Genomic DNA, 27,182 nt, shown 5'->3' with positions numbered 1-27,182 from the left:
GGGCAAAAGCCCTTCATCAGGAATAAAGGCAGAGAGCCTAGACCGTGGAGAGATAAGCTAGAGGAGAGTAGGGGTGGCGTGAAAGTAGCATAGAGTACAATGGGTGAGTGGGGGCGGGGATGAAGGTGATAGGTCAGGGAGGAGAGGGTGGAGTGGATAGGTGGAAAAGGAGATAGGCAGGTAGGACAAGACCGGACAAGTCATGGGGACATTTCTCCCTGTTATAGCAAAGTACCAAACAGAGCTAATCTCACAAGAGAGACAAAAAAAATCAGACAGCACATACTATCAGTGGACAAAACAGGACCATTTGAGAGAAAATAAAAGTTCTGCACCCTGAGAAAAAGGATTTCAGTGTAAAACTACTGTGGGAATCCTTTTATTACACGGGCGGCACAGTGGTTAGCACTGTTGCCTCACAGTGCCAGGGACCTGGATTTGATTCCAGCCTCAGGCGACTGTCTGTATGGAGTTTGTACATTCTCCCCGTGTCTGCATGGGTTTCCTTTGGGTCCAGTTTCCTCTACAGTCCTGCAGGTTATGTGAATTGGCCATGTTAAATTGCCAATAGTGTTCAGGGATATGTAGATTAGGTGCATTAGTCAGGGGTAAATGTCGAGTAATATGGAAGGGGAATGGATCTGGGTGGGTTACTCTTCAGAGGGTCGATGTGGACTTGTTGGGCTGAAGGGCATGTTTCCACCTGTAGGGATTCTATGAATATAAATTTTATAATCGCATCCTTTGGAGTTTGGAAGGTTCAGAGGTGACTTATTTGAAACATACAAGATCTTGAGGGGAATTGGCCAGGTGGATGTTGAAAGGATATTTACTCTTATCAGAGAATATAGAACAAGGGCTCATTTTTTGAAAAATAAGTGGGGCACTGGTTTAAACCAGAGATGAGGAAACATTTTTCCCTCAGAGAGTTGTGAGTCTTTGAAATTTCTTTCCTCAAAAGTAGAAAAATTCTTGATTACCAAGGGAATGGAAGATCACTGAGGGGATGCAGGAACATAGAGTTCAGGTTTGAGCCCTACTGTTGTTTCCTGTTCACATGTTCATTTCTGAGACCACATGCATTTTCTTTGGATGCCAGCTGCATTCCTATTACCACCAGCAGAAGAACTAAAATCACGGTAAGAAAAACTGAATTAGTTTCTGTGGTGGTTTGTATGATTAGCTTTGAGGAGAAAGTGAGGTCTGCAGATGCTGGAGATCAGAGATGGAAATGTGTTGCTGGAAGGGCATCATTCCTGAAGAAGGGCTAATGCCCGAAACGTCGATTCTCCTGTTCCCTAGATGCTGCCTGACCTGCTGCGCTTTTCCAGCAACACATTTCCATGTATGATTAGCTTACCTATATAGTGTAAATATTATTTTTCAGGAATAGGATCTTATGCTGGAAAACTGTGCAAGTATGAGCTGATATGGACCATCATCAGCAACAGGACTGCATGTAACCACAATCTGTAGTCTTGTAACCTGGTACAGTTAGATCATAAGACTATAAGACACAAGAGCAGAAATTAGGTCATTCAGCCCATTGCTCTACCATTCATTCATGGCTGATAATTTCTCAATCCTTTTCTCCCACTTTCTCCCCACTTGATACTCAAGAATCTAACTATCTCAGCCTTAAATATTCTCAATGACCTGGCCTCCACAGCCTTCTATGGCAATGAATTCCATAGATTCACCACTCTCTGGCTGAAGAAGTTTCTCCTTATCTCAGTTCTTACTCCTTCATTGCCATGGAGACACATAGCTCTCCCTGGTTCAATTGCATGTGTAGAAGGGCATCTCAGAGGCATCAGTGTCATGTTTCCAAGAAGGTATAGGCCTACCTGCAGCAATCTATAGAGAGAGGTAAGTGCTACACAATCAACAGATCAGACTCTTGAAACTTCATCACATTTAGTCAGGAATGGTGATGGACAGACAAAACATAATTGCAAGGAATCACATTCCCAGTCTCCACTATGATGGAGCCTTCACATCTGTATGCGAAAATGAAATTAACTGAAGGGCTTGCAAATTTCCTCAGCTAAAACTAATAATTCCACTCAGTGTCCTCCTGCAGTCTTTAACGTGATAATCTTCAGCTAACTTAGACAGCTCAATGCTATATCGAGAAATGGCTGAGTGCATTGGACACAAATGAAGAACATGGTCCTGTCAATTATCATGATGATATAGTATATTGATCTTTGAACTCCTTTGGTTGACATAGTGCTTGGTACTTTCATGGATGGAAATAGTTTTTAAAAAGGTTTCAAAACACAGACATAAACCAGAGCTCACTTTATGCACACAGGCTGGTCAAATTTCATAAAACCGATGTGGATTAGACCAAGGGCAATCTGAGCTGAAATTTGCTCCAGTGATTCAGAAATCAGTCAGAAATCCCATAGGAAGCACGAGAAAGTCATCATCTCCTATTTGATTTGCACCATTATGAGAACATCATGTGTTGGAGATGAAATATCTACTACAATAACCAAGCGGGAAACAATAATCTCCATGGGCATGGAATATACAAATAGCTTCTGTTTGAAATAAAGTTTTGGCAGACCGAGATGCAATTAAAAATGTGAAATAAACACAGATTGTGAAGACTCGTTCTCTTTCAAGAAGAAAAGTATCTGGTTTGACAAAACTGAGTGGAAAATAAGCATTAGAGAATTGACAACTTTAAAATTAAGTGCAACATTTATTACAACTGATTCAATTCAGGAGACCATCTACTTAGCATTGGTCTCAGGTTAAAGCCACATGCCATGAGGACACTCAAGAGACTCTAAATTACGTATATTACAGTGCGTGTGTCCTGAAGGCTTTTTTATTACTTAATAATTATTAATTTTCCTTGGGGTTATCAGGGAATAAATGTGGTGTTTCTTTGTCTTAAGGCAATTTTGTAATGGAACCTTATTGTTTCCAGTAAAAATAATTAACAACATTTTAATTAGAGAGAGCTATAGCCTTGTGCTAAAAAGAATTTAATCTTTTATTGTGACTAAGACATAAAACTGAAACAAGGAGACCTAGTTCATCCCTCTTCATAGCACTATTTTTTGGCTCTAATGCCAAAGACTTGCATACCCAGATCAAGCTGTTCGCTTGCATTAGCAATACTTAAAGGTTTTGGCTCATTGATCACTAAATAATTGTCCTATCTGCCTTCTCCAATCATCAGTAAGTGATTGAAGATGCATTCAACTGTTCCAATCACCTTCTCACAAGATTTATTTTGGATACTGCCAGAACTACCCAGTTTCTGTTCTTATTCTAAACTTAATCAAGATATGGACTCAAATTCCGGAAGAGATGACAGTGATTACTTTTGTCATCAAGGTTCTGTACTATTGAATATGGTATTAAGGAATCCGAACGATTCTAAAGTAAATCGGGATCAAATTGAAAATGCCTTAGGCGTTGTTAGCCAATCATCAAAGCCAACAGGAGTTCTTTTGAGTGGTAACAACAATGCGAATATCTTCTGCTCCTTCATCAGTGATTTTGCCCCATCATTAGCAAGTATCATTCCTGACCTCCAACACTGTTTTTGTCCTCATTCAACAATTCTCAGCAAAAGTGATAGTTGAAATGACAAGTGAGAATGACAGTTGGGTAAAATGCTTAGCTCAGTAGAAGCACATACATAAATAATTCTGAAGGTTGCAGGTTGATACTGCTTTCAGAGTGTTAGAGGCATGGGTACAGGAATAAGGCTCAAACTTCTCATGCAATTCATTTAATTGAATTCTAGTTACCCAACTTTGTTGTCTATTCTTCGATAATGCTACTGTTTTGTTATGATGACATGCCCCTTTAAGGGGCATCTTCCAACCGGTAAAGAATTATTAACCTGTATTCATGTTTTGTAGTCAGTCTACAAGTAGCCAAAGTAGAGGTTATTATACAATGTTTATCCTCCCAGTGAAACTTGCCTCAATATAGTATTAACTTCAAATAAAAAACGCACATTTTCATTTCAGTAAAATTGTAGATCATTGCTACATTGTGTTTAAAAAAAAAACCGACTGTAACATAGTGACCACTGTGGCACTGGTCAGTGGTTTATATTGTTGAAGCTAAATGCTGCAGACTGGGCTGTGATAAAGAATGTATTCCATAGTAACTCCTAAAAGTGCAAGGAAGCCTGGGAAAAAGCTTTTTTCTCTTTGCTGGCTTTCACTTTTGAAAGCCTGCAGGCATTTCCCATCTAAATCATTGTCTTATGAGTGGAGTTTAAGTAAACTGAGAGAAAAAATTCACTCAGGGAAAGGAGAATATTGTGGACGAGAAGAATGAGAAGAATGTTACACTAGAAAGAATCGAGGTTAGTTACAAAGAGGTGTTATCAATTCTAGAAGGAGTGAAAGTAGACGGCACAGTGGCACAGTGGTTAGCACTGCTGCCTCACAGCGCCAGAGACCCGGGTTCAATTCCCGCCTCAGGCGACTGACTGTGTGGAGTTTGCATGTTCTCCCCGTGTCTGCGTGGGTTTCCTCCGGGTGCTCCGGTTTCCTCCCACAGTCCAAAGATGTGCAGGTCAGGTGAATTGACCATGCTAAATTACCCATAGTGTTAGGTAAGGGGTATGGGTGGGTTGCGCTTCGGCGGAGCGGTGTGGACTTGTTAGGCCGAAGAGCCTGTTTCCACACTGTAATCTAATCTAGACAAGTCCCCTGGCTGGATGTGATTTATCTGAGGATTCTGTGGGAAGCTAGGGAGGAGATAGCCTTTGGCTTTGATATTTGAGTCGTCGTTGTATATAGTTTTAGTACTGGAGGATTGCAAATGTTGTGCCCTTGTTCAAGAAGGGCAGGAGAGATGACCCAGGCAATTATAGACCAGTGAGCCTTACTTCTGTTGTAGGAAAGGTTTTGAAAAGGATTATAAGAAATAAGATTTATAATCATCTAGCAAGCAACAATTTGATTTCAAATAGTCAACATGGTTGCATCAAGGGCAGGTCGTGTCTCACAAGCCTTTGAGAAGGTTTGAGAGTTTTTTGAGAAGGTGACCAAGCATGTAGATGAGGGTAGGGCAGTTGCCATGGTATGCATGAACTTCAGTAAAGCCTTTGACAAGGTTCCACATGGTAGGCTGTTCGAAAAAATGCAGAGGCATGGAATTGAGGGTGATTTAGCAGTTTGGATTAGAAATGGCTTTCTGAAAGAAGGCAGTGAGTGGTGGTTGATGGAAAATATTCAGCCTGGAATCCGGTTAGGTAGTGGTGTGCCACAAGGATTTGTTTTGGGACCACTGCTGTTTGTCATTTTTATAAATGACTTAGACGTAGGCATAGGTGGATGAATTAGTAAATTTGCAGACGAGACTGAAGTCAGTGGAGTAGTGGACACTTTGGAAGAATGTTACTGGTTGCAGAGGGACTTGGATAAACTGCAGAATTGGGCTGAGAGGTGACAAATGGAGTTCAATGCAGCTAAATGTGAGGTGATTCACTTTGGGAAGATTAACAGGAAGGCAGAGTACTGGATTAATGGTAAGATTCTTGGTAGTGTGGATGTGCAGAGGGATCTTGGTGTCCATGTACATAGATCCCTGAAAGTTGCCACCAGATTCATGGTGCTGTTAAGAAGACATATGGTGTGGTAGGTTTCATTGGTCGAGGGACTGAGTTCCAGAGCCGCAATATCATGCTGCAACTATACAAAACGTTGGTGCAGCCACACTTAGAATATTGAGTACAGTTCTGGTCGCCCCATTACAGGAAGGGTGTGGAAGCATTGGAAAAGGTGCAGAGGAGATTTACCAGGATGTTGTCTGGTCTGGAGGGAAGGTCTTATGAGGAACGGCTGAGAGGCTTGGGTCTGTTCACATTGGAAAGAAGAAGGCTAAGAGGGGATTTGATAGAGACATACAAAATGATCAGAGGATTAGGTTGGATAGACAATGAAAGTCTTTTTCCTGAGATGATGACGTTCGCTTGTGAGAGGGGGCATAACTACAAATTGAGGGGTGATAGATTTAAGACAGATGTCAGAGGCAGGTTCCTTACTCAGAGAGTGGTAAGGGTGTGGAATGCCCTACTTGCCAATGAAGTTAATTCAGCCACATTAGGGAGATTTAAACAATCCTTGGATAAGCACATGGATGATTTTGGGATAGTGTAGGGGGATGAGATGAGAATAGTTCACAGGTTGGCGCAACATTGAGGGCCAAAGGGCCTGTTCTGCGCTGTATTATTCTATGTTCTATGTTCTAAAAAGATCAGAAAACCTGACAAAGCCTTTGTTACAGTCAAGCAGTAATCTAAAGGTGTCATATATTAAAGATGCAACTCAAAGCGTAATTAGCTTAACTAACTTTAAGAGAGCTGGAAGCAACTTGGATAGCTGACAAAGCTCAAAACTGGATTAAAAGTCCTTCAAAAAATTGAAAAGATGACTATAAAATTTCCAAAACTCAATTGGAAGGCAACAAATCTCTTCTCTGTGTTTACTTTGTTCTGACAATGCTTTGAATTATATTTTTCTATCTCAACATTTCTGAAGCAGGCAAATAAGCCGGTAAAATTAAAATTTCTACAGCTAGTGAAGGCTGCCACAGAATGAACAAGTCAGGGCTGTCTGACAACCATCTTTAAACTCCAAATAAAACATGTCAACACTTGCGGATCAGTTATAATGGAATCACAACTTCTGCCTGGAATTCATGTACTTTAGGGAACAGACAATAGAGACCATTGACTCATTCATAAGTAGAAACAGAGACAAAGGATGTGATTACAACCTTACAGAAGTAGACCTTGTCAATAGGATCATCAAACTCATTTGATTTTTAAGTTTGATTTGATTTGATTTGATTTATTGTTGTCAAGTATACCTTAGTACAGTGAAAAGTTTTGTTTTGCATGTTAACAGGTAGATCATAATATACAAGGACATACAGATCATAGGGTGTTTGGGCAGAGCAAGGCATACAAGGTTACAGCTGCACATGAGGTACACAAAATCAAGATTAACATTAGAGTTGAAATTGGAGAGGTCCATTCTGGAGTCTAATACCAATAGGGAAGAAACTGTTCTTGAACCTGTTGGTAAGTGTATTTAAGGTTCTGTATCTGACAGAAGAGGTTGGAAGAGAGCATTACTGGGGTGGGAGGGATCTTTGATGAAGTTGGCTGCCTTTCCACAGTAACAAGAAGTGTAGATGGAGTTACGGATGGGAGGTTGGCTTCTGTGGTGGTCTGGGCTGTGCACACAACCTTCTGTAGTTTCTTAGGTTCTGTGCAGAGTAGTTGCTGTACCAAGTTGTGGTGCTTCCTGTGGTGGATCTGTAAAGGTTGGTAAGGATCGTGGTGGACATGCCGAATCTCCTAAGCCTCCTGAGGAAGAAGAGGCATTGTTGTGCCTTCTTGACCATCTCACCTACATGGGAGGACCAGAATTATTATCACACCTGGGGTGACACGGTGGCTGAGTGGTTAGTACTGCTGCCTCGCAATGCCAGGGACCTGGGTTCAATTCTGCCCTCAGGCAACTGTCTGTGTAGAGTTTACACATTATCCCCATGTCTGAATGGGTTTCCTTCTGCAATCCAAAAATGTGCAGGTTAGGTGGATTGGCCATCTAAATTGCCCTTAGTGTCTAGGGATGTGTAGGTTAGGTGGGGTTAACTATAGGAAATGTAGGGAAGTGGGATGAGGCTGGGTAGGCTGCTCTTTGGAGGGTTGGTGTGGACTTGATGGGTCAAGTAGCCTGCTTCCACAAAGTAGGGATTCTATGATTAAACTTGATGCTTTTGTTCCTCTTCGCCTCAGATCTATTGATGTAGATAGGGGTATGTCCTCCTTCTTTCTTCCTAAAGTCAGTGATCAGTTCTTTAGTTTTGCTGACATTGAGGGAGAGATTGTTATCTTTGCAAAACAACACCAAGCACTCTATCTCCTCATGACAGCTCATGATAGCATCTAATCCAGTAGAAGCATTCCAAATTGATATTGTAGACCAACTCTGAGGTTATATCATGAAAGCCTGACTACAAAGCAGATGCAAGTACAAAGTTATACTAATGGGAACAGTCTAAAGCCCACGTATAATTTGTCCATCATTGGCATCAGAGCCAATGCAGGCAAGCCTAGTAAGCAATGACAATGATACAATGACATACATCCTGCTATAAAATGATAATTTTCAAAACTGTATGCAAGACGTGCTACCAAATGACATTGTAAGTATCCAGGCAGAAAGCAAAGGCTAGCCACAGAGGCCATATAGGTACACATTCTAACCAAACAGCTTCAAAATAGGTTCCACAATATGTCTGGGAGAAAATAAGGACTGCAGATGCTGGAGATCAGAGTCAAGAGTGTGGTGCTGGAAAAGCACAGCAGGTTAGGCAGCATCCGAGGAGCAGGAGAATCAACGTTCCGGGCATAAGCCCTCCATACCTGGTGAAGGGTTTATGCACAAAACGTCGATTCTCCTGCTTCTCGGATGCTGCCTGGCCTTTTGTGCTTTTCCAGCACCACACTCTTGACTCCACGAAATGTCTGGCCAGTCTGCACCATCAAATGAGGAAGGTGATCAGTGCAAGGTTACACAAGTGGGCACACATTTATCACGGCAAATTTCAAAGCATCTATTAATATAGAAGTACCAGCAGAAGTTTTTGCCATGCTCCACAGTTGCAGGGTCAGCATAATCTGCATGAAACCTAGATACCAGTGCAGATACAAACAGCTCTGCACTTCACATACTAGAATGTGCTGAATTGCAGATGTGGTAACTGATTATTCATTTAACCACTATTTAATTAACTGCAAGCAAAGGCTCAGAGATCCCATTCCTGAGATCTAATAGACTGCAATTTAACTATAAAAACTTCTCTGGCTACTGGATACTTTATATTGTGGCCACCTTAGGCCCATTGTTATAAAATTTTAACTTACAAAGCCCTGACCTTGGCCACCATCCGTGGTACTAACAAGACCATAATGAGGAGCACAGTCGACAAGGAGCAATGTTGAAAACCCTGTAGTTACACTGGTGATGTTCACCCAACTCTGATATGCTGATCATGAACCAATTGCCTATACAGCACAAACTGAACCAAATATGTATATCAGTTCCAAATTTATGCATTTCATCATATTGTGGAATTAATGCAGCATTACCTTTTGACAGATAAATGGGAACAATCCTCATTAATGCGACCATGAGCACATAGTACATTATCAGAAAAATGGGAAGATGAAAGACGTACATGACCAGTGTGCAGTTAATGAATTGCCCAAGCTCATAGAGTCATAGAGATGTACAGCATGGAACCAGACCCTTCGGTCCGACCAGTCCATGCCGACCAGATATCCCAACCCAATCTAGTCCCACCTGCTAGCACCCGGCCCATATCCCTCCAAACCCTTCCTATTCATATACCCATCCAAATGCCTCTTAAATGTTGCAATTTTAGCAGCTTCCAACACTTCCTCTGGCAGCTCATTCCAAACACATACGCTCCAGGGAAAACAGCCCCAGCCTGTTCAGCCTCTCCCTATAGCTTAAATTCTCCAGCCCTGGCAACATCCTTGTAAATCTTTTCTGAACCCTTTCAAGCTTCACAACTTCTTTCCAATAGGAAGGAGACCAGAATTGCATACAATATACCAACGATGGCCTTACCAATGTCCTATACAGCCGCAACATGACCTTCTAACTCCTGTACTCAATACTCTCACCAATAAAGGAAAGCATACCATTCGCCTTCTTCACTATCCTATCTACCTGCGACTCCACTTCCAAAGAACTATGAACCTGCACTCCAAGGTCTCTTTGTTTAGCAACACTCCCTAGGACCTTACCATTAAGTGTATAAGTCCTGCTAACATTTGCTTTCCCAAAATGCACCACCTCGCATTTACCTGAATTAAACTCCATCTGCCACTTCTCAGCCCATTGGCCCATTTGGTCCAGATCCTGTTGTAATCTGAGGGAGCCCTCTTTATGTTCACTACACCTCCAATTTTGGTCATCTGCAAACTTACTGACTGTACCTCTTATGCTCACATCCAAATCATTTATGTAAATGACAAACAGTAGAGGACCCAGTACCAATCCTTATGGCACTCCACTGGTCACAGGCCTCCAGTCTGAAAAACAAACCCTCCACCATCACCCTCTGTCTTCTACCTTTGAGCCAGTTCTGTATCCAATTGGCTAGTTCTCTCTATATGCCATGAGATCTAACCTTGCTAATCAGTCTCCCATGGGGAACCTTGTCAAACGCCTTACTGAAGTCCATATAGATCACATCTACTGCTCTGCCCTCATCAATCCTCTTTGTTACTTCTTCAAAAAACTCAATCAAGTTTGTGAGACATGATTTCCCATGCACAAAGCCATTGACTATCCCTAATCAGTCCTTGACTTTCCAAATATGTGTACATCCTGTCCCTCAGGATTCCCTCCAACAACTTGCCCACCACCGAGGTCAGGCTCACCAGTCTATAGTTCCCTGGCTTGTCTTTACCATCCTTCTTAAACAGTGGCACCATGTTTGCCAACCTCCAGTCTTCCGGCACCTCACCTGTGACTATCGATATGTCAATCATTAATACCTGGACAGAGCATGATGCATTATGTTATGACTTGTAAGCAGTTAGAGTCTACAGGAAGAGGAATGTAGTATCTACCTGTCAAAAATCTAATCATCACAGTATCGTGAATTGCAATTCAGCCAATATCTTTTTGGGAGCGAGAGTTTCAAGGCTTTCAGTGAAAAGGAACCTTGAGATTTTAATTCTACAATGCAAATCAGAATCATAATAGAAGTCCGACAGTGTGTAAGCTGGCAATTCAGCCATCAGGTCACACCAACTCTTTGAAGAGCATCCCATCCAGATCCACTCCTCTATCCCTGCATTTCCCATGGAAAGTCCACCCAACATACACATCCCTGGACTACGGGAGGAAACCAGAACACCCAATAGAAACCCACGCTGACCTAGGGTGAATGTGTAAACTCCACACAGGTGCAGGGTGGAATCGAACAAGGTCCCTGGCACTGTGAGGCAGCAGTGCTAACCACTGAACCACCGTGCTCCACAATTTGTCTAGAATATTCCTAGTCATGGCTACCCAAAACATATTGCCGTGAAATACAGTTATCTAGTGCCTTGTACCCAACTTAATTCTGTTCTACCTATCACTCCCGAATCAATGTAGCATTACCTTGCTGAAACAAAGGAAAACAATGCCATAATTTTAAACAGCCAACAGTGTCCATTCACTTTTTAATGCAGCAGCATCACAATTCCGTAGGCTTTGACATTGACTCCAATAAAATTTTAATTGAACTCTCTAGTTGTAGCATTATGAAATGATAGAACAACATGAGAAGACAGGAATGAATGAAAATAAACAGTAAACCCATTCAGCTCATGGTGCTGGAACCATTTCCATTGCTTGGCCACCATGTGAGCAATCCATATCACAAGTTTTCAAATGCAGTAGATTTGGAGATTATGTGAAAAATAGTTTACAAAACACTTGTCTTATTGCATTGCTCACTCAAATGAACCCTAAACAAGCTTTAGTTCATTGCACCTGAATGTGAATTCAAAGCTTATTTTTCTGGTCAAATATTTTTTGGTTGAGTTATTCATAGTCTAATGGAAATTATTTACAGAAAATGTAAGAAAAATGATGAATGTAATAACATTTCTCATTCCAATTCTTTAATAGGGATTGATCCCGAGAAAATGGTATCTGAAATGAAGCTGAAAATGAAGGATAAGAAACCTTCCTGTATTGAAGTGACTTCACTGAATGGAGTGAATTTAACCACTGAGAGTGAAGTAGAATCTCATATCAAACAAGATAAATCCAGTTCAACAGTCATGCCAGATTCTGCAGCAGAACTCACAACTATTGCTCCAACTTCTATGGACAGTGTAACAGGACAAGAGAATAATAATGTGTCTTTGTGCACTGCACCTGAGATTAAAATCGATATTGATAGGCCTCAAGTTGAAGTTCCATCCTCCTTAGACAACTGCAGTAATGTCTTCTTTAACTGTGCCAATGACTATCCAACAAGCTGCAACAAGACAAGTGGTGACTCTGAGAATATCTCAAGGACATTTTCTCCAAATGATAGCATCATTGAAACAATTGCAGGAAAAACAACAGGTGATAAAAACTGCAACCAGTCCAATATATCAGGGCAAAACCCAGAAATGATACAGGAACTGATTGATAACAAGGAGTCCCAGTGCTCTAGAAATTGTAGAAGTTGCTGTACAACATTTGTCTGTGGCCTTGTCTCTGTTGGTTTGGTGTTCCTTTCACCGTTAATAGTCACTGGGTATTTTTTGTATGAACTTTGCAGCTGTGTATCTAAATGTAAGGACCCCCGTCCTACTTAACACTCACAAGAATTTGTTTTTCAATGTGCTGGTTTGTTAGACACTACTATGTTCTTATTTTGTCCTCTTAATGTCTTTACATCAATGATAATTGCAACAAAGGCAAGACATAATTGATGGATTTCCAAAAAGTAGCATAAAATAAGATAAATATTAGACAAAATGCTTTCCTTTATATTTTAAATTGTTTGTTGTAATCTAATTATTAACAGATAGCCTGTGAACCAGCATCTTACCATTGATAATGTGAAAAACCCTCCATGAGGGAAGACTAATGAAGATTGATGAAATACAGTTACCAATGGGTAACAATTCATTTTGTGATCACAAATATCTTTTATATCTCACTACTGACCATGACATAATCTAATTTCTAATACTTATAGAGTGGTTTCAACTGAATAAGTAACTATGATCGTTTAATTCATAATTAAACTGTGAACTTTGCGTTGCTTGTCATTTCAATTCTCCATTGATAATTCTCCCTCCAATTCTCCTTCCTCTAGCTTATCTCTCCACGCTTCAGGCTCACTGTCTTTATTTCAGATGAAGGGCTTTTGCCCGAAAAGTCGATTTCGCTGCTCCTTGGATGCTGCCTGAACTGCTGTGCTCTTTCAGCACCACTAATCCAGAATCTGTTTTCCAGCATCTGCAGTCATTGTTTTTACCATTTCAATTCTCCACACAAGCTTGAGGAACAACGCTTTTTTTTTACCCAGCACTGTGCAGTCTTCTCGACTCAACACTGAATTCAACCACTCTCTGCCTCCATCTTCTTCCATTTTGTTTTTGCTGATTCTATCTTGCTGTGTTTTTTTACCTTATCTCTTAACTTTTCATTTGAACAGTTGCTATACAGTCATTCACAATTCATCTGGACACATTGGGTGGAATCTTATTGGGCCTTGAACAATATGGTGAAACATCAGAGAATCAAAAACAGTGAAGACTTTCTTGATGTCCTGACATTATGATGGTATTCTCACTGGTAGCAACAATTCAATTAAATGGGACTATAACGTATTGTAAAAGGAATTAACTGCACTTCTCACCTCAGTAATATGCAGCTTCCTATCCTAACACCTTCCATGAGGAAATGATGCTGTAACTTCTTGACATAGAAGTCTGAGCAGGTAATGGGGACTCCAGCTTGCTGCTTGCTCCTAAGGACTTCCATTGGATACCTAGCTCCAGCAACTCAGGATACACTGCATAAGCAGCTTTTGCGCATACCCCACATCCACGGATATAGGTATTCAATATTTGCCAGTCTATCCACATCATCATGTCATTTCCCTGATCCACTAACAGTACACTTCTGCAATTTAACGTTGTGCTTCAGGGTGCACCAGCAGCTATCATTGCAATGCTGCGCTCTGTACTGTTCATTTACTCTCTTAGAGCTCTCTCTTCTTGCATGTTCACAACAACTTTTTCTTGCCATTTTTCACTTTGCATCCTCTCAGAGCTACCAGGCTCACTGTACTTCTGTCTTGCCTTGTCATTTAGCACAGACACAAAGTCTGGCAGCTTACCATGATTGCCAGCAGTCCACAGTCAAATAAAGGGAGACAGTTTTCAATCATGGGGTTCCAAAACAGCATGAATAGCCTCCGAAACTGGTCCAAGTGTTTGGACATGCTCAGTCAGTTATATGGGGTGATCAGGATTCTAACATTGTCAAGCAGCCCAGTACTCTTTCTGCCCTCTTGTGGGCATTTTATGAATGACTGAAAGGCATGAAAGTGGGTGCAAATTGTTGCATTTGAAGGCAAAGTGGTTAGTTATCCTGAGTAAGTGAATAGGCAGTACAGAGGCCATCAGGAGTAAGGGTGTTGGAGGTTTAGGTGGGTGAGAAAAAATAAGGGAAAATGTTGTGGGCAACAGTGAAAATCACAGAGTCATAGAGTTATACAGCATGAGGACAGACCCTTTGGTCTAACTCATTCATGACATCAGATCATCCCAATCTGACCTCGTCCCATTTGCCAGCATTTAGTCCATATCTCTTTAAACACTTCCTATTCATGCACCCATCCAGATGCCTTTTAAACATTGTAATTTTACTAGCCTCCACCACTTCCTCTGGCAGATCATTCCATACATGAACCATGAAAACATTACCCCTCAGATCCCTTTTAAATCTTTCCTTTCTCGCCTTAAACCCATGTCCTCCAGTTTTGGACTCCCCCACTATAGAAAAAAGACCCTGGCTGTCCATGCCCCTCATGATTTTTAAAACTTCTGTAAAGTCACCCCACAGCCTCCAATACGCCAGGGAATATAGCCCCACCCTCTCCCTATAGCTCAAATCCTTCAGTCATGGCAACATCATTGTACATCTTTTCTGCACCCTCTCAAGTTAAACAATTTCTTTCCTATAGAAGGGCGACCAAAGTTGTATGCAATATTCCAAAAGTGATGGAGTTTGAGCCATGGTGGATTGTGGGTGCAGTGCTGAGATAGAGTAAGTTTGAGGAAGCAGAGACAACATGCTACCTATTCTTTGGAGCAGACAAGATCATTGACCTTCTTCCTACATAACTGGACATTCCTTCAAATGGCTGAGACTGCATTGACCTGTGTAAGAACCTTGGACTAAGCTGGCAGGGTCTGGTGACCTGACCCTTCTGCAGGTCCAAGGAGAACAACTCAGCTCTCCACTCCATCACCCTGTCCACTAGGCCTTCTAAATCCCTGTCCCCAGTGCAAGGCACCAAATTCCCCTTATCTGCCATGTCTGGGCAAATGTCACAAAGTGTGCAGGGCAGCTCTGGGCTGACAGTGTTTGTCCAGGTGCACATTGGCCTTTTAAGGATGGCACCTTCAGCAGGGATGCTGGTTAATCCTGGAACTTGCCAGCAGTTCTTTCGGCATAGTGATTGATGGAATTGAGCTAGCATTGGACATTATCATCAACACAGGATAAGAGTTGGTAATTAATGAGGCAGGTTTGGGATGACCGCATGAGAAAACTCACTAGGCCTCATGGAGAGAAATCCTCTATGAAACTCAACAAAACTGACAAAGTTGAAAAAGTATCAACATATCACCATTCTCTTTAGCTTGAGCACCACACAATCTTTTGTAATTTAATCTCTCTTGCTCTCCTTCTTATTACAGACCTTCCATTTTTTTCTTCCTGCTTCTCCCTCCTTCCACTGGGTCAATCTCTTGGTGTTGTCTTCCTGTATAACATGCACCACTTCTGGATGAGTTTCATTCAGGACAATATTAAAACTCTGAAAGTGAAGCATTCCTAGTGTCCTTAGAGAGCTTCCTCTAACTACCTTTGACAGCACACCTCAGACTTGAGCTCTCCATAGATTCACTTTAGGAAGTAAGTGTCAAGTGTCTGGGCTATGTGAGCAGCCTAATTCAGTCATGACTGTCTCAGTATGGTGTGGATGCTTGACTTATGAGCTTGGGTGAATGAACGAAGAAACAAGCAGAAACGAATGACTTTGTTTCCCATTCTCCACCTAATTTTACTCTAAATTGCTTATTTACTGCTCTCTCATTCCACTACTTATTCTTAATCCTTAAGTCTCATTAGCCCCTTTGTTCATCAAGGTCTCAGATCGTCTTTGCTGAGACCTTACCCTGCTTACCAGACTCAGGCAGAGTAGGTTAAGGGAAGTCTCTGATACTAGTTCAGTGGTTTGGAAATTGACACACACAGTGTGTGTGTGTCGGATTGGAAAAAATCACTTTGAATGTCACTTAGTGTAGAGATTTTGACAAATTCATTCATGGGTTGTGGTTTTTGCTGGCATGGCTGGCATTATATGCAGATGTTTGGAGCCAGGTTCTCAGCCATTCCAGATGGCAACTAATAGTCATCCACATGACTCTAGTCGTATGTAGGCCAGACCAGGTAGATTGGTAGATTTCCTTCCCTCAAAGGAATTATGACAATTGATGACAGCTTCACAGTCACCATTACTAAGTCATGATTTGGAGATGCCAGTGTTGGACTGGGATGTACCACCTGATGAAGGAGCGATGGTCCGAAAGCTAGTGTGCTTCCAATTCAACCTGTTGGACTAAACCTGGTGTTGTGTGATTTTTAACCATTACTAAGAGTACTTTTCAATTCCAGATTTTATTGAAGACTGCATTTGCTGACACCACTCTACACTGCCTAAATATGTATGCATCCATTTCAACTGGTTTGGGCTTGCAGCTATGAGCGTAGTGGGCTCGGGTAAACAGGGTTTCTGGGTGAAGGGGAGAAGGGGTGGCGATTGAGGGGGAAAGGCCTGGGAGCAGAGAGCACGGTTCCTCCCATCGTTCTCCTCTCCTCCCACCCCTCTGGCCCCACCAACAAATGTGACGGCCTTACCTCCTCCCTGCCAAACTCATTTCAATATCGTGTTCCTTCTTTCTGTGTGCACAATGTGGCATTTGCATATGAGGTCATGGCAAATTGACAGGATGACGTAGCAGCTCTGGAATTTTGTTGCGTGCACATTTCCAGATGAATGTGCATGTGAATGTGCAGGTCAACCTTTATTAAATTCAAGTTCCAGGTGTCTGCCAGGGTGGGATTTGTACCCATGTTCTCTGAGAATTCATCTGGGCCTCTGATTTAATACTGCTGAAAATGTGTTGCTGGAAAAGCACAGCAAGTCAGGCAGCATCCAAGGAACAGGAGAATCAACGTTTCGGGCATAAGCCCTTCTTCAGGAATAAGACCTTTCCTGAAGGAAGGGCTTATGCCCGAAACGTCGATTCTCCTGTTCCTTGGATGCTGCCTGACCTGCTGCGCTTTTCCAGCAACACATTTTCAGCTCTGATCTCCATCATCTGCAGTCCTCACTTTCTCCTCTGATTTAATAATCCAGTAACATTACCATTACATCACCATCACCCACATGCAAAAGGAATTTAGACTATTTAAATACAGTTCTTAGCAGAACAGGCATGAAACTCAAAACAATTTAGATCTACTGGTATTCAATGGGCAATCCTGTTCAGTGTTGTGGGGAATAGTTACTCAGAAAACCTATGGCTTTCAGTCATTCACTGAAATACAAAGATTGAACTGACATTTATATAGTGCCTTTCATGACCTCAGGGTGTCTCAAAGCACTTTGCAGCCAGTTAAGTACTTTTGAAATGTAATGCTGGGAAACATGGGAACCAATTTGCATACATTAAGACCTAGAAACAGTAATGAGATGTTAAACAAATAATCTGTTTTACTGGTATTCCCTTGGTTATAAATGTTGGCTCGATTACTGAGTAGACTCTACTGTTCTTTCTTGAAAAGTGCCATAGGAACTTTACAATCCACCTGTGTTGGCAGTCTGCAACTCAGTTTAAAAGGAAACAAGGAACTTGTGTTTTAAGCATCTTTCATGACATTGGGATACCCTGTAATTGTTCACTGATAGCAAACTGTGTCTGAAGTGTAATTACTGTAACAATGTAGGAAAATTTGCTCAAAGCAAGATCCCACAAAATGCAACAAGACGATTTGTTTTATTTAGTGAAGTTGTCATCGGCTCAAATCATTGGGAGAAATGCAACAATACCTCACTTTATGATCATTTAAAATCTCATCCAAAAAAAAGGGCAGCACAGGGATGTTGGTCGAGATTGTGCGCTCAAGTTGCAGAGTGGAACTTGAATCCATATTTTTCCAATTCAGAGGTGAGAGTGCTCATACAGTGTTAATGGAGAGAGTTTGACAAATGAAGAGAAATAATAAGTTTAAAGGAAAAAGGTACAGTTTAAAGTGTACATCGGCCCTTTAATGGACAAATTATCCATCGTGTCAAGTTGCTGGGCAGACCCAGTGAAGTTCTGTAGAATCAGTTGACTTAACTATATTCTTTCAAAGATCCCTAGACAGCGGAGCCTTCACTCTGGATTGGAAGATTGCATATAACTCCATTTTTTAAGATGGACAACAATTAAAAACCAGGGAATTATAGACTAGCTAGCCTAATATTTGTGTTGGTATTTAGTCAAGAATGGTGCAATTGAACACCTTGAAAATGTTCTGTTTATTAGGGTGAGCCAGCATGGATTCATGACAGATAGGTCATGGCTGACAAACCTTACTAAATTTTTGAAGAGATGACTAAGGTAGTGGTCAGGGGAATGCCTGCAAATGTTGTTTATAGGGCTTTCAAGAGGCATTTGATAATGTCCCACATAAAAGACTGCTAACTCAGGTTGAAGCACACGGAATTGTAGGCAAATTACTGACGTGGAGGGGACATTTGTTGAGTGGCAGGTGGTAGTAGGGATAATGGGCAGATACTCAAATTGACTGGATGTGACCAATAGTGCCCCATAGGGATGTGTATTGGGACCTCAGTTATTAACATTATTTATTGTCCCATATCCAAATTTTCTGAGAACACAAAGTTACGCAGCATTATTGACAGTGTAGATGACAGCATAAAATTACAAAGGGATTTTGATAAACTAAGTCAATGGGTAATACTATGCAGATGGCATTCAATGTGTCTGTGTATGAGGTTATCCATTTTCAACTATGAGAGGATAGATCAAGGTACTTTCTGGATGGTGGCGCAGTGGTTAGCACTGCTGCCTCACAGCACCCGGGACCCAGATTCAATTCCAGCCTTGGGCAACTGTCTGTGACGAGTTTGCACATTCTCCCCGTGTCTGTGTGGGCTTTCTCTGGGTGCTCCAGTTTCCTCCCACAATCCAAAGATGTGTAGGTCAGGTGAATTGGCCATTCTAAATTGTCCATAGTGTAAGGTGCATTAGTTAGAGGGAAATGGGTCTGGGTGGGTTACTCTTCGGAGGGTCGGTGTGGACTTGTTGGTCCAAAGGGCCAGTTTCCACACTGTAGGTAACCTAATTTAATCTAATCTAAATGCAGTGGATTTCCAAAGAGACTTGGGGGTTCTGATGCATAGACTTTTAAAATGTCACAAACAGGTGCAGAATATAATCAAGGAAGATCATGGAATGCTGCCCTTTAGGAGTTCAAGGATGCAGAAGTTATCCTGCAATTATACAAAAACCTGGTTAGACTCTATTTGAGGACGATGAGCAAATGTGGTTATCACACCTTAGGGAGGCCTTGGAGGGAGTACAACAAAAGTTTACAAGAATGATATCTGGACTTCAGGGGTTAAATTATGAGGAGGGATTGCACAAATTGGGTCTGCTTTCTCTAGAATTGAGAAGGCTGAAGGATGATCTGATGGAAGTCTTCAAGATATTAACAGAAAAAGACAGAGTAGGTGAAAGTACATTACTAGGGATTCTAAAACCAATGGCATCATCTGAGAATTAGGATCAGACCATTCAGAAGAGATGTTTGGAAGCACTTCTACACACAAAGATGTTTGGAACTGTCTTCCACAATTGGCAGTGGATGCAGGATCAGTTGTTCATTTTAAATCTGAGAAATATAAAATTTTGTTAAGTAAGGGTATTAAGTGATATGGCCCAAAGGCAGATATATGAAGTTATTCCACAAATCAGCCATGATCTCTTGAGTAGTGGAATGAGCTCGAGGGGCTGAGTGGCATTTCCCTTTTCCTATGTTACGAACAACATTATCACACATGCACAGTATTGCCTGTAACTTCATTATTACACATCTCCTCCAAAACCAAAATTGTTTTTCACAATTGCTATGAATTAACTTGAGATGGAAAATTCCCAAGGGGAGGACCCATCACTATGGTTGACTAAAATAATTAAAGATATTTTCAAACTTAAAGAACTAACACTTTATATTGCACAAAGATGTATGACAAATCATAAGATTGAACATAAAGTTAAAAAAATGACTAGAAGATTAATAAGAAGGGAAAATTACAGAATGAGCGAAAGGCAGCTACAATCATAAAAGCAGATAAGAGTTTCTATAGATATTTTAAATGGAAAAGAGTAGACAGAGTGAATGTTAATCCCAAAGGAAGTCAGTTCGTAAGAATTAATGTAAAATCAGGAGATGGCAGATGAATTGAACAAGTATTTTGTCTTGATGTTCACTGTAGAAGACACCTGTAACATCACAGGAATAGCTGTAATTTAGGAAATGGAGGGGAGAGAGGAACTCAAGGGAATCACTAGGAAGGTGGTACTGGGCAAACTGTTGGATCTGTAGCTGACACAAGAGTCCCAGAGTCCTGAAATACTTCATTTGAGGGTCTGAAAGAAATGGCTAGGCAAATAGTTGTTGCATTGTTTTTAATTTCCAAAATCCTCTAGATTTGGGGAAGGTTCCATTTAATTGAAAAATAGTAATTATAAATCCATGACTCAGAAAGGAATGGAGATAGAAAGGAGAAAACTACTGATAAGTTGGTTCAACATCTGCATGGGGAACATGCTAGCTGGTATTCTTAAAGCCATTAAAGTAGAACACTTAGATAAGTTCAAGGTAATAGGCAGCATCAACTTGGTTTTGTAAAAGGGAAATCATGTTTAATCAATTTATTGGATATATTGAGGAAGGAACATTTGCTGTAGATAAAGCGAGAGCAATTGATGTACTGTTTATATATTTCCAGGAAGCATTTGATAAGATACCAAACCAAAGGTTACTGCAGAAGGTAGAAGCTCATGGTGCAGGGCTGGCGTAGCATTTGTTACGGATGAAAGGTTGACTAGCTAACAAGAAACAGAGAGTATGTGTAAATGGGTCATTTCTGGTTAGCAAGATGTAATAAGTTATGTACCATAGGAGCCAGCGCTAGGGTCAATTATATAAATTATTACAATTTATATGAATTACTAAGATACAGGGACTAAAGGTACAGTTGCTAAATTTGTTCAATATACAAACTAAGTTGTAAAGAGAATGAAAAGGAGCCTGCCTAGAAATACAGGCAGGTTGGGTGAACAGGAAAAGATGTGGAAAATAAAGCATAATATGGGAAGATGTGAGCGTGTTCATTTTGGTGAGAATTGAAAAAGCAGCTTATTATCTAAATGGTGAGAGATTGCACAGCTCTGGATGGAAAGGGACTTGGGTATTCTCATGCATAAATCTGACAGTATACGGGTACAGTAAGTAACCAGGAGAAACAATAGAATGTTATAATTTATTGTGAGGTGAATTGAACACAAGAGTAGAAAGGTTACACTTCAGTTATACAGGACATTAATGAGATCTCATCTGGAGTGCTTGTGAGCAGTATTGTTGGCCTTATTTAAGGAAGAATGCAAATGTATTGAAAGTAGTTTATAGAAGTTTTCTAGATGGGTTAGATGGGCTGTCCAATCAGGAATAGTTGGACAGACCATGCTTGCACCCATTAGCGTCTAGAGGAGTAAGACTTGACTGAAAACATTTAAGCTCCTGAGGTAGTTTGGCTGGGTACAAGTGGAAAGAATATGTTTCCTTTTGTGAAAGAATCTAGAACTAGGGATCACTGTTTCAAAGTAAGGGGTTGCTCATTTAAGACAGAGATAGGAAGGAATGTTTTCTGTTAGATTGTTGTGAGTCTTTGGAACTCCTTTCCTCCAAAGATGATGGAAATATAGTCATTAAATACTTTTAAGGCAGAGGTGGATAGATTCTTGGAAAACAAAGAGATAAAAGGTTATCAAGAATGGGAGTCAATGTGAACAGAGTTTACAATTAAATCACCACAATTCTGAACTGCCAAGCAGGCTCAAAGGGCCATGGCCATCTAACTCATATGTTTATGTCATTGTCATTTGCCATTGAAAAGGAGATTAGAATTGCAAAATGCAGAGAAGGGCTTTACTGTTCAAAAAGTTCTGACCCTTGTTGCTTGCATTTACACAATGTGTTTTAATTCAATCTGAAATTGATATTTAAAGTGCATTTCAGTATACAGTCTGTTCCTTTTAAGCCCTGGGCTGACTTTAATTAAAACTCTGAAACTTACACTTTTTTGGCTAAGTGTCAATTCCAATGGGTTTTACGTAGGGTTTCTCTTCATGAGGCCAAGCGAATGTTCCCATGTTGTGGTCCCAAACTAACTCCATTAACAACTAATCAAAGCCCTGTGGCAACAATCTTGCTCAATACAAGACAGATTCAACAACTCACTGTACCTGGAAGAACTCACCACTGCAGGATACCCCAGAATGGACTGGCATTCCTGGCGACAATATCATGGATCATAGAACATAGAACATAGAACATTACAGCGCAGTACAGGCCCTTTGGCCCTCGATGTTGCGCCAACCTGTCATACCGATCTAAAGTCCATCTAACCTACACTATTCCATGTACGTCCATATGTTTGTCCAATGATGACTTAAATGCACTTAAAGTTGGTGAATCAACTACCATTGCAGGCAAAGCATTCCATACCCTTACTACTCTCTGAGTAAAGAAACTACCTGTGACATCTGTCCTATATCTATCACCCCTCAATTTAAAGCTATGCCCCCTCGTGCTCACCGTCACCATATTTTGAAAAAAGGCTCTCACTGTCCACCCTATCTAACCCTCCGATTATCTTATATGTCTCTATTAAGTCTCCTCTCAACCTTCTTCTCTTCAACGAAAACAGCCTCAAGTCCCTCAGCCTTTCCTCATAAGACCTCCCCTCCATACCAGGCAACATCCTAGTAAATCTCCTCTTCACCTTTTCCAAAGCTTCCACATCCTTCTTATTATGTGATGACCAGAACTGTACAGAATACTCCAAGTGCGGCCGCACCAGAGTTTTGTGCAGCTGTAGCATAATCTCATGGTTCCGGAACTCGATCCCTCTATTAATAAAAGCTAAAACACTGTATGCCTTCTTAACAACCCTGTCAACCTGGATGGCAACTTTCAAGGATCTGTGTACCTGGACACCGAGATTTCTCTGCTCACCTACACTACCAAGAATCTTACCATTAGCCCAGTACTTTGCATTCCGGTTACTCCGACCAAAGTGAATCACCTCACACTTGTCCGCATTAAACTCCATTTACCACCTCTAGCCCAGCTCTGCAGCTTATCTATGTCTCTCTGTAACCTACAATATCCTTTGTCACTATCCACAACTCCACCGACCTTAGTGTTGTCTGCGAATTAACTAACCAACCCTTCTATGCCCTCATCTAGGTCATTTATAAAAATGATGAACAGCAGTGGACCCAACACCGACCTTTGCGGTACACCACTAGTAACTGGACTCCAGGATGAACATTTCCCATCAACCACCACCCTTTGTCTTCTTTCAGCAAGCCAATTACTGATCCAAACTGCTATGTCTCCCGCAATCCCATTCCTCTGCATTTTGTACAATAGCCTACTGTGGGGAACCTGATTGAATGCCTTGCTGAAATCTATATACACCACATCAACCGGTTTACTCTCATCTACCTGTTTGGTCACCTTCTCAAAGAACTCAGTAAGGTTTGTGAGGCATGACCTACCCTTCACAAAACTGTGCTGACTATCCCGAATCAAGTTATTCTTTTCTAGATGATTATAAATCTTATCTCTTGTAACCTTTTCCAACACTTTACCAACAACTGATGTAAGGCTCACTGGTCTATAATTACTCCCCTTCTTGAACAGGGGAACCACATTTACTATCCTCCAGTCTTTTGGCACTATCCCTATAGACAATGACGATTTAAAGATCAATGTCAAAGGCTCAGCAATCTCCTCCCTGGCTTCCCAGAGGATAAATCCCATCCGGACCAGGGGACTTATCTATTTTCACACTCTGCAGGATTCCTAATACCTCTTCCTTGTGAACCTCAATCACACCTAGTCTAGTAGCCTGTATCTCAGTAATCTCCTCGACAACATTGTCATTTTCTAGAGTGAATACTGTCAAAAAGCATTCATTTAGTGCTTCCACTATCTCCTCTGACTCCACACACAACTTCCCACTGCTATCCTTGATTTGCCTTAATCTTACTCTCGTCATTCTTTTATTCCTTAAATACCTATAGAAAGCCTTAGGGTTTACCCTGATCCTATCTGCCAACAACTTCTCATGTCACCTCCTGGCTCCTCTGAGCTCTCTCTTTAGGTCTTTCCTGGCTACCTTGTAATCCTCAAGCACCCTAACTGAGCATCGCTATCACCAAAGTGCTCACCTACTTCCAAGTCTAACACCTGGCTGGGCTCGTTACACAGTACCAAATCTAATGTGGTTTCACCTCTTGTTGGCCTGTCTACATACTGTGTCAGGAAGCCCTCCTGGACAAAACTGGACAAAAACTGACCCATCTATAGTACTCGTAATATAGTCTTCCCAGTCAATATTTGGAAAGTTGAAGTCACACATGACAACTACCCTGTCTCTCTCACTCCTATCTAGAATCATCTTTGCTTTTCTTTCCTCTACATCTCTGGAACTATTCGGAGGCCTATAGAAAACTCCCAACACGGTGACCTCTCCTTTCCTGTTTCTAACCTCAGTCCATACTACCTCAGTTGACGAGTCCCCTAACATCCTTTCTGCAACTGCAATACTGTCCTTGACCAACCCATGCCACACCTCCCTCTCTTTTACGATCTTCTCTGTTCTTACCGACACATCTAAATCCTGGAACCTGCAACAGCCATTCCTGTCCCTGCTCTATCCATGTCTCCGAAATGTCCACAACATCAAAGTCCCAGGTACCAACCCATGCTGCAAGTTTATCTACCTAATTCCAGATGCTCCTGGTGTTGAAGTAGACACACTTCAAACCAACTTCTTGCTTGCCAGTGCCATCTTGCGTTCCTGAAACTTGATTTTGGACCTCCCTACTCTCAACCTTTTCTATACTCGAACTACAATTTTGGTTCCCATCCCCCTGCTGGATTAGTTTAAACCCACCCCAATAGCCTTAGCGAATTTCCCCCCCAGGATATTGGTACCCCTCTGGTTCAGACGAAGACCATCCTGCTTATAGAGGTCCCACCTACCCCAGAAAGAGCCCCAATTATCCAAGAATCCAAAACCCTCCCTCCTGCACCATCCCTGTAGACACATGTTCAACTCCTCTCTCTCCGTATTCCTCGCCTCACTAGCACATGGCATGGGCAACAAACCAGAGACAACAACTCTGTTCATCCTAACTCTAAGCATCCATCCTAGCTCCCTGAATTTCTACCTTAAATCCCCATCTCTCTTCCTACCTATGTCTTTGGAGCCTATGGGGATCACGACTTGGGGTTGCTTCCCCTCCCCCTTAAGGATCCCAAAAACACGATCAGAGACATCACAAACCCTGGCACCTGGGAGGCAACGCACCAACCGCGAGTCTCTCTCGTCCCCACAGAACCTCCTATCTGTCCCCCTAACTATGGAGGCCCCAATGACTACTGCTCTGCTCCTCTTCCCCCTTCCTTTCTGAGCAGCAGGGACAGACTCTGTGCCAGAGCCCTGTGCCCTACTGCTTTTCCCTGGTAACTCATCCCTCCCAACAGTATCCAAAAAGGTATACTTATTGTTGAGGGGAATGGCCACAGGGGATCCCTGCACTGCCAGCCAGTTCCCTTTCTGTCCCCTGACTGTAACCCATCTGCCTTTTTCTTGTACCTGAGGAGTGACTACCCCCCTGTAACTCCTCTCAATAACTTCCTCTGCCTCCCGAATGATCCGAAGTTCATCCAGCTCCAGTTCTCTAACGTGGATTTTGAGGAACTGGAGTTGGGTGCACTTCCCTCAGATGTAGTCAGCAGGGACGCTAATGGTGACCCTTACCTCCCACATTCTGCAGGAGGAACATTCAACTGCCCTCACCGCCATTACCATGATTCTAAATTCCCAAAGAGACTGTTGAAAAAATAAGAAATAAAAAATAAACTTGTTACCTGACCAATCTGGCACACAGAGCTTTTTTTTGGTTAGAGGAGGAGAATGGGTGGGAGACACTACCCAAGTAGTGTTTCGGGTAATGCAACCACACAAATATATGACTTCCCAGAAGTCCTTTGCTCCTCCCTCGCACCTCTTGGCAAATGAAGGCCCGACTCGTGAGGTAAGTCCCTTTTAATGCGGGAAAACTCACTCTTCCCGGCTGCCCCCACTTCACCACTCCTTCTCTCCTCGCCGCTCTGGCAAAATGGATCATAGAACAGTACAGCACAGGAACGCATCATTTGGCGCACAATGTTGTGCCAAACATGACACCAAATTAAACTAATCCTTTCTGCCTTCCTTGATCATATCCCTCCACTCCTTGCCATCTTTAAAAGGCCAATGGGTACTCAGAAAAATACTGTCAGTTTGGAGGTGCTCTCCATAGTTTGTGACAGTTTTGTTGGAATGGCAGAAAAGACGAAATTGGCTCAGCACTTTGTGTACTGGGACCTGGATGTCCTGGTGGTTGGGTTGGTTCATTGGAGAGCAATCCCCTTCTCTCAGGACCAACAGAGAAGGTCACTACACTTGACGCTGTCAGCCTGGTCCAAGGTTCTCACCCAGGTCAATGAAGTCACAGCCATCTGAAAGAATGCCAACATATAGGAAAAAGATCAATGTCCTTCTCCACTCCACCAGGGTAAGTGCCAACATCTTCTCTTTGTTACTTCACACTCACCCTATCTTGGCTTCTGTATTCACCTCCCACTAAGCATCTTCCCTCACTCCATCTCTCTCACCTCAGGCCTCCACATCACTAAACCTGCATGCCCTCAGTGCAGCCAACTCTATCAATTGGCTGAACTAATTGACATTCTCTGATCTACACCAGCACTAATAACTGTGCAACCAAATTTCATCTCACTCAATCCCTCCTTTTGTCTCATTGAGGAGAAAACAGTCCATAGTAGGCCAGAAAGAGCCAACATGGGTGGTCGACTGCACAACACTCAGCTCCTCATCCTTTGTGTGGTGTGGATTGACTCTAATTGCCACAATCA

The 27,182-nt window shown here is 41.8% G+C and overlaps 1 protein-coding gene across 1 annotated transcript in view; it reads left to right on the top strand.

Moving 5' to 3' along the window:
• The window catches only part of LOC122556909, a 25,152-nt gene extending 12,317 nt beyond the window's left edge, over window positions 1-12,835 (top strand). Inside the window, exon 3 of the mRNA XM_043704161.1 lies at window positions 11,718-12,835. Coding sequence (XP_043560096.1) covers window positions 11,735-12,400 — 666 coding nt within the window. The 5' untranslated portion in view covers window positions 11,718-11,734 and the 3' untranslated portion in view covers window positions 12,401-12,835. The remainder of the gene's footprint in view (window positions 1-11,717) is intronic.
• Window positions 12,836-27,182: the final 14,347 nt, after the last annotated feature.

This window comes from Chiloscyllium plagiosum, chromosome 14, assembly GCF_004010195.1.
Source record: "Chiloscyllium plagiosum isolate BGI_BamShark_2017 chromosome 14, ASM401019v2, whole genome shotgun sequence".
NCBI lineage: Eukaryota > Metazoa > Chordata > Chondrichthyes > Orectolobiformes > Hemiscylliidae > Chiloscyllium > Chiloscyllium plagiosum.
Note: the sequence above shows the minus strand (reverse complement) of the source record. Positions and strands in the feature narration are given on the sequence as shown.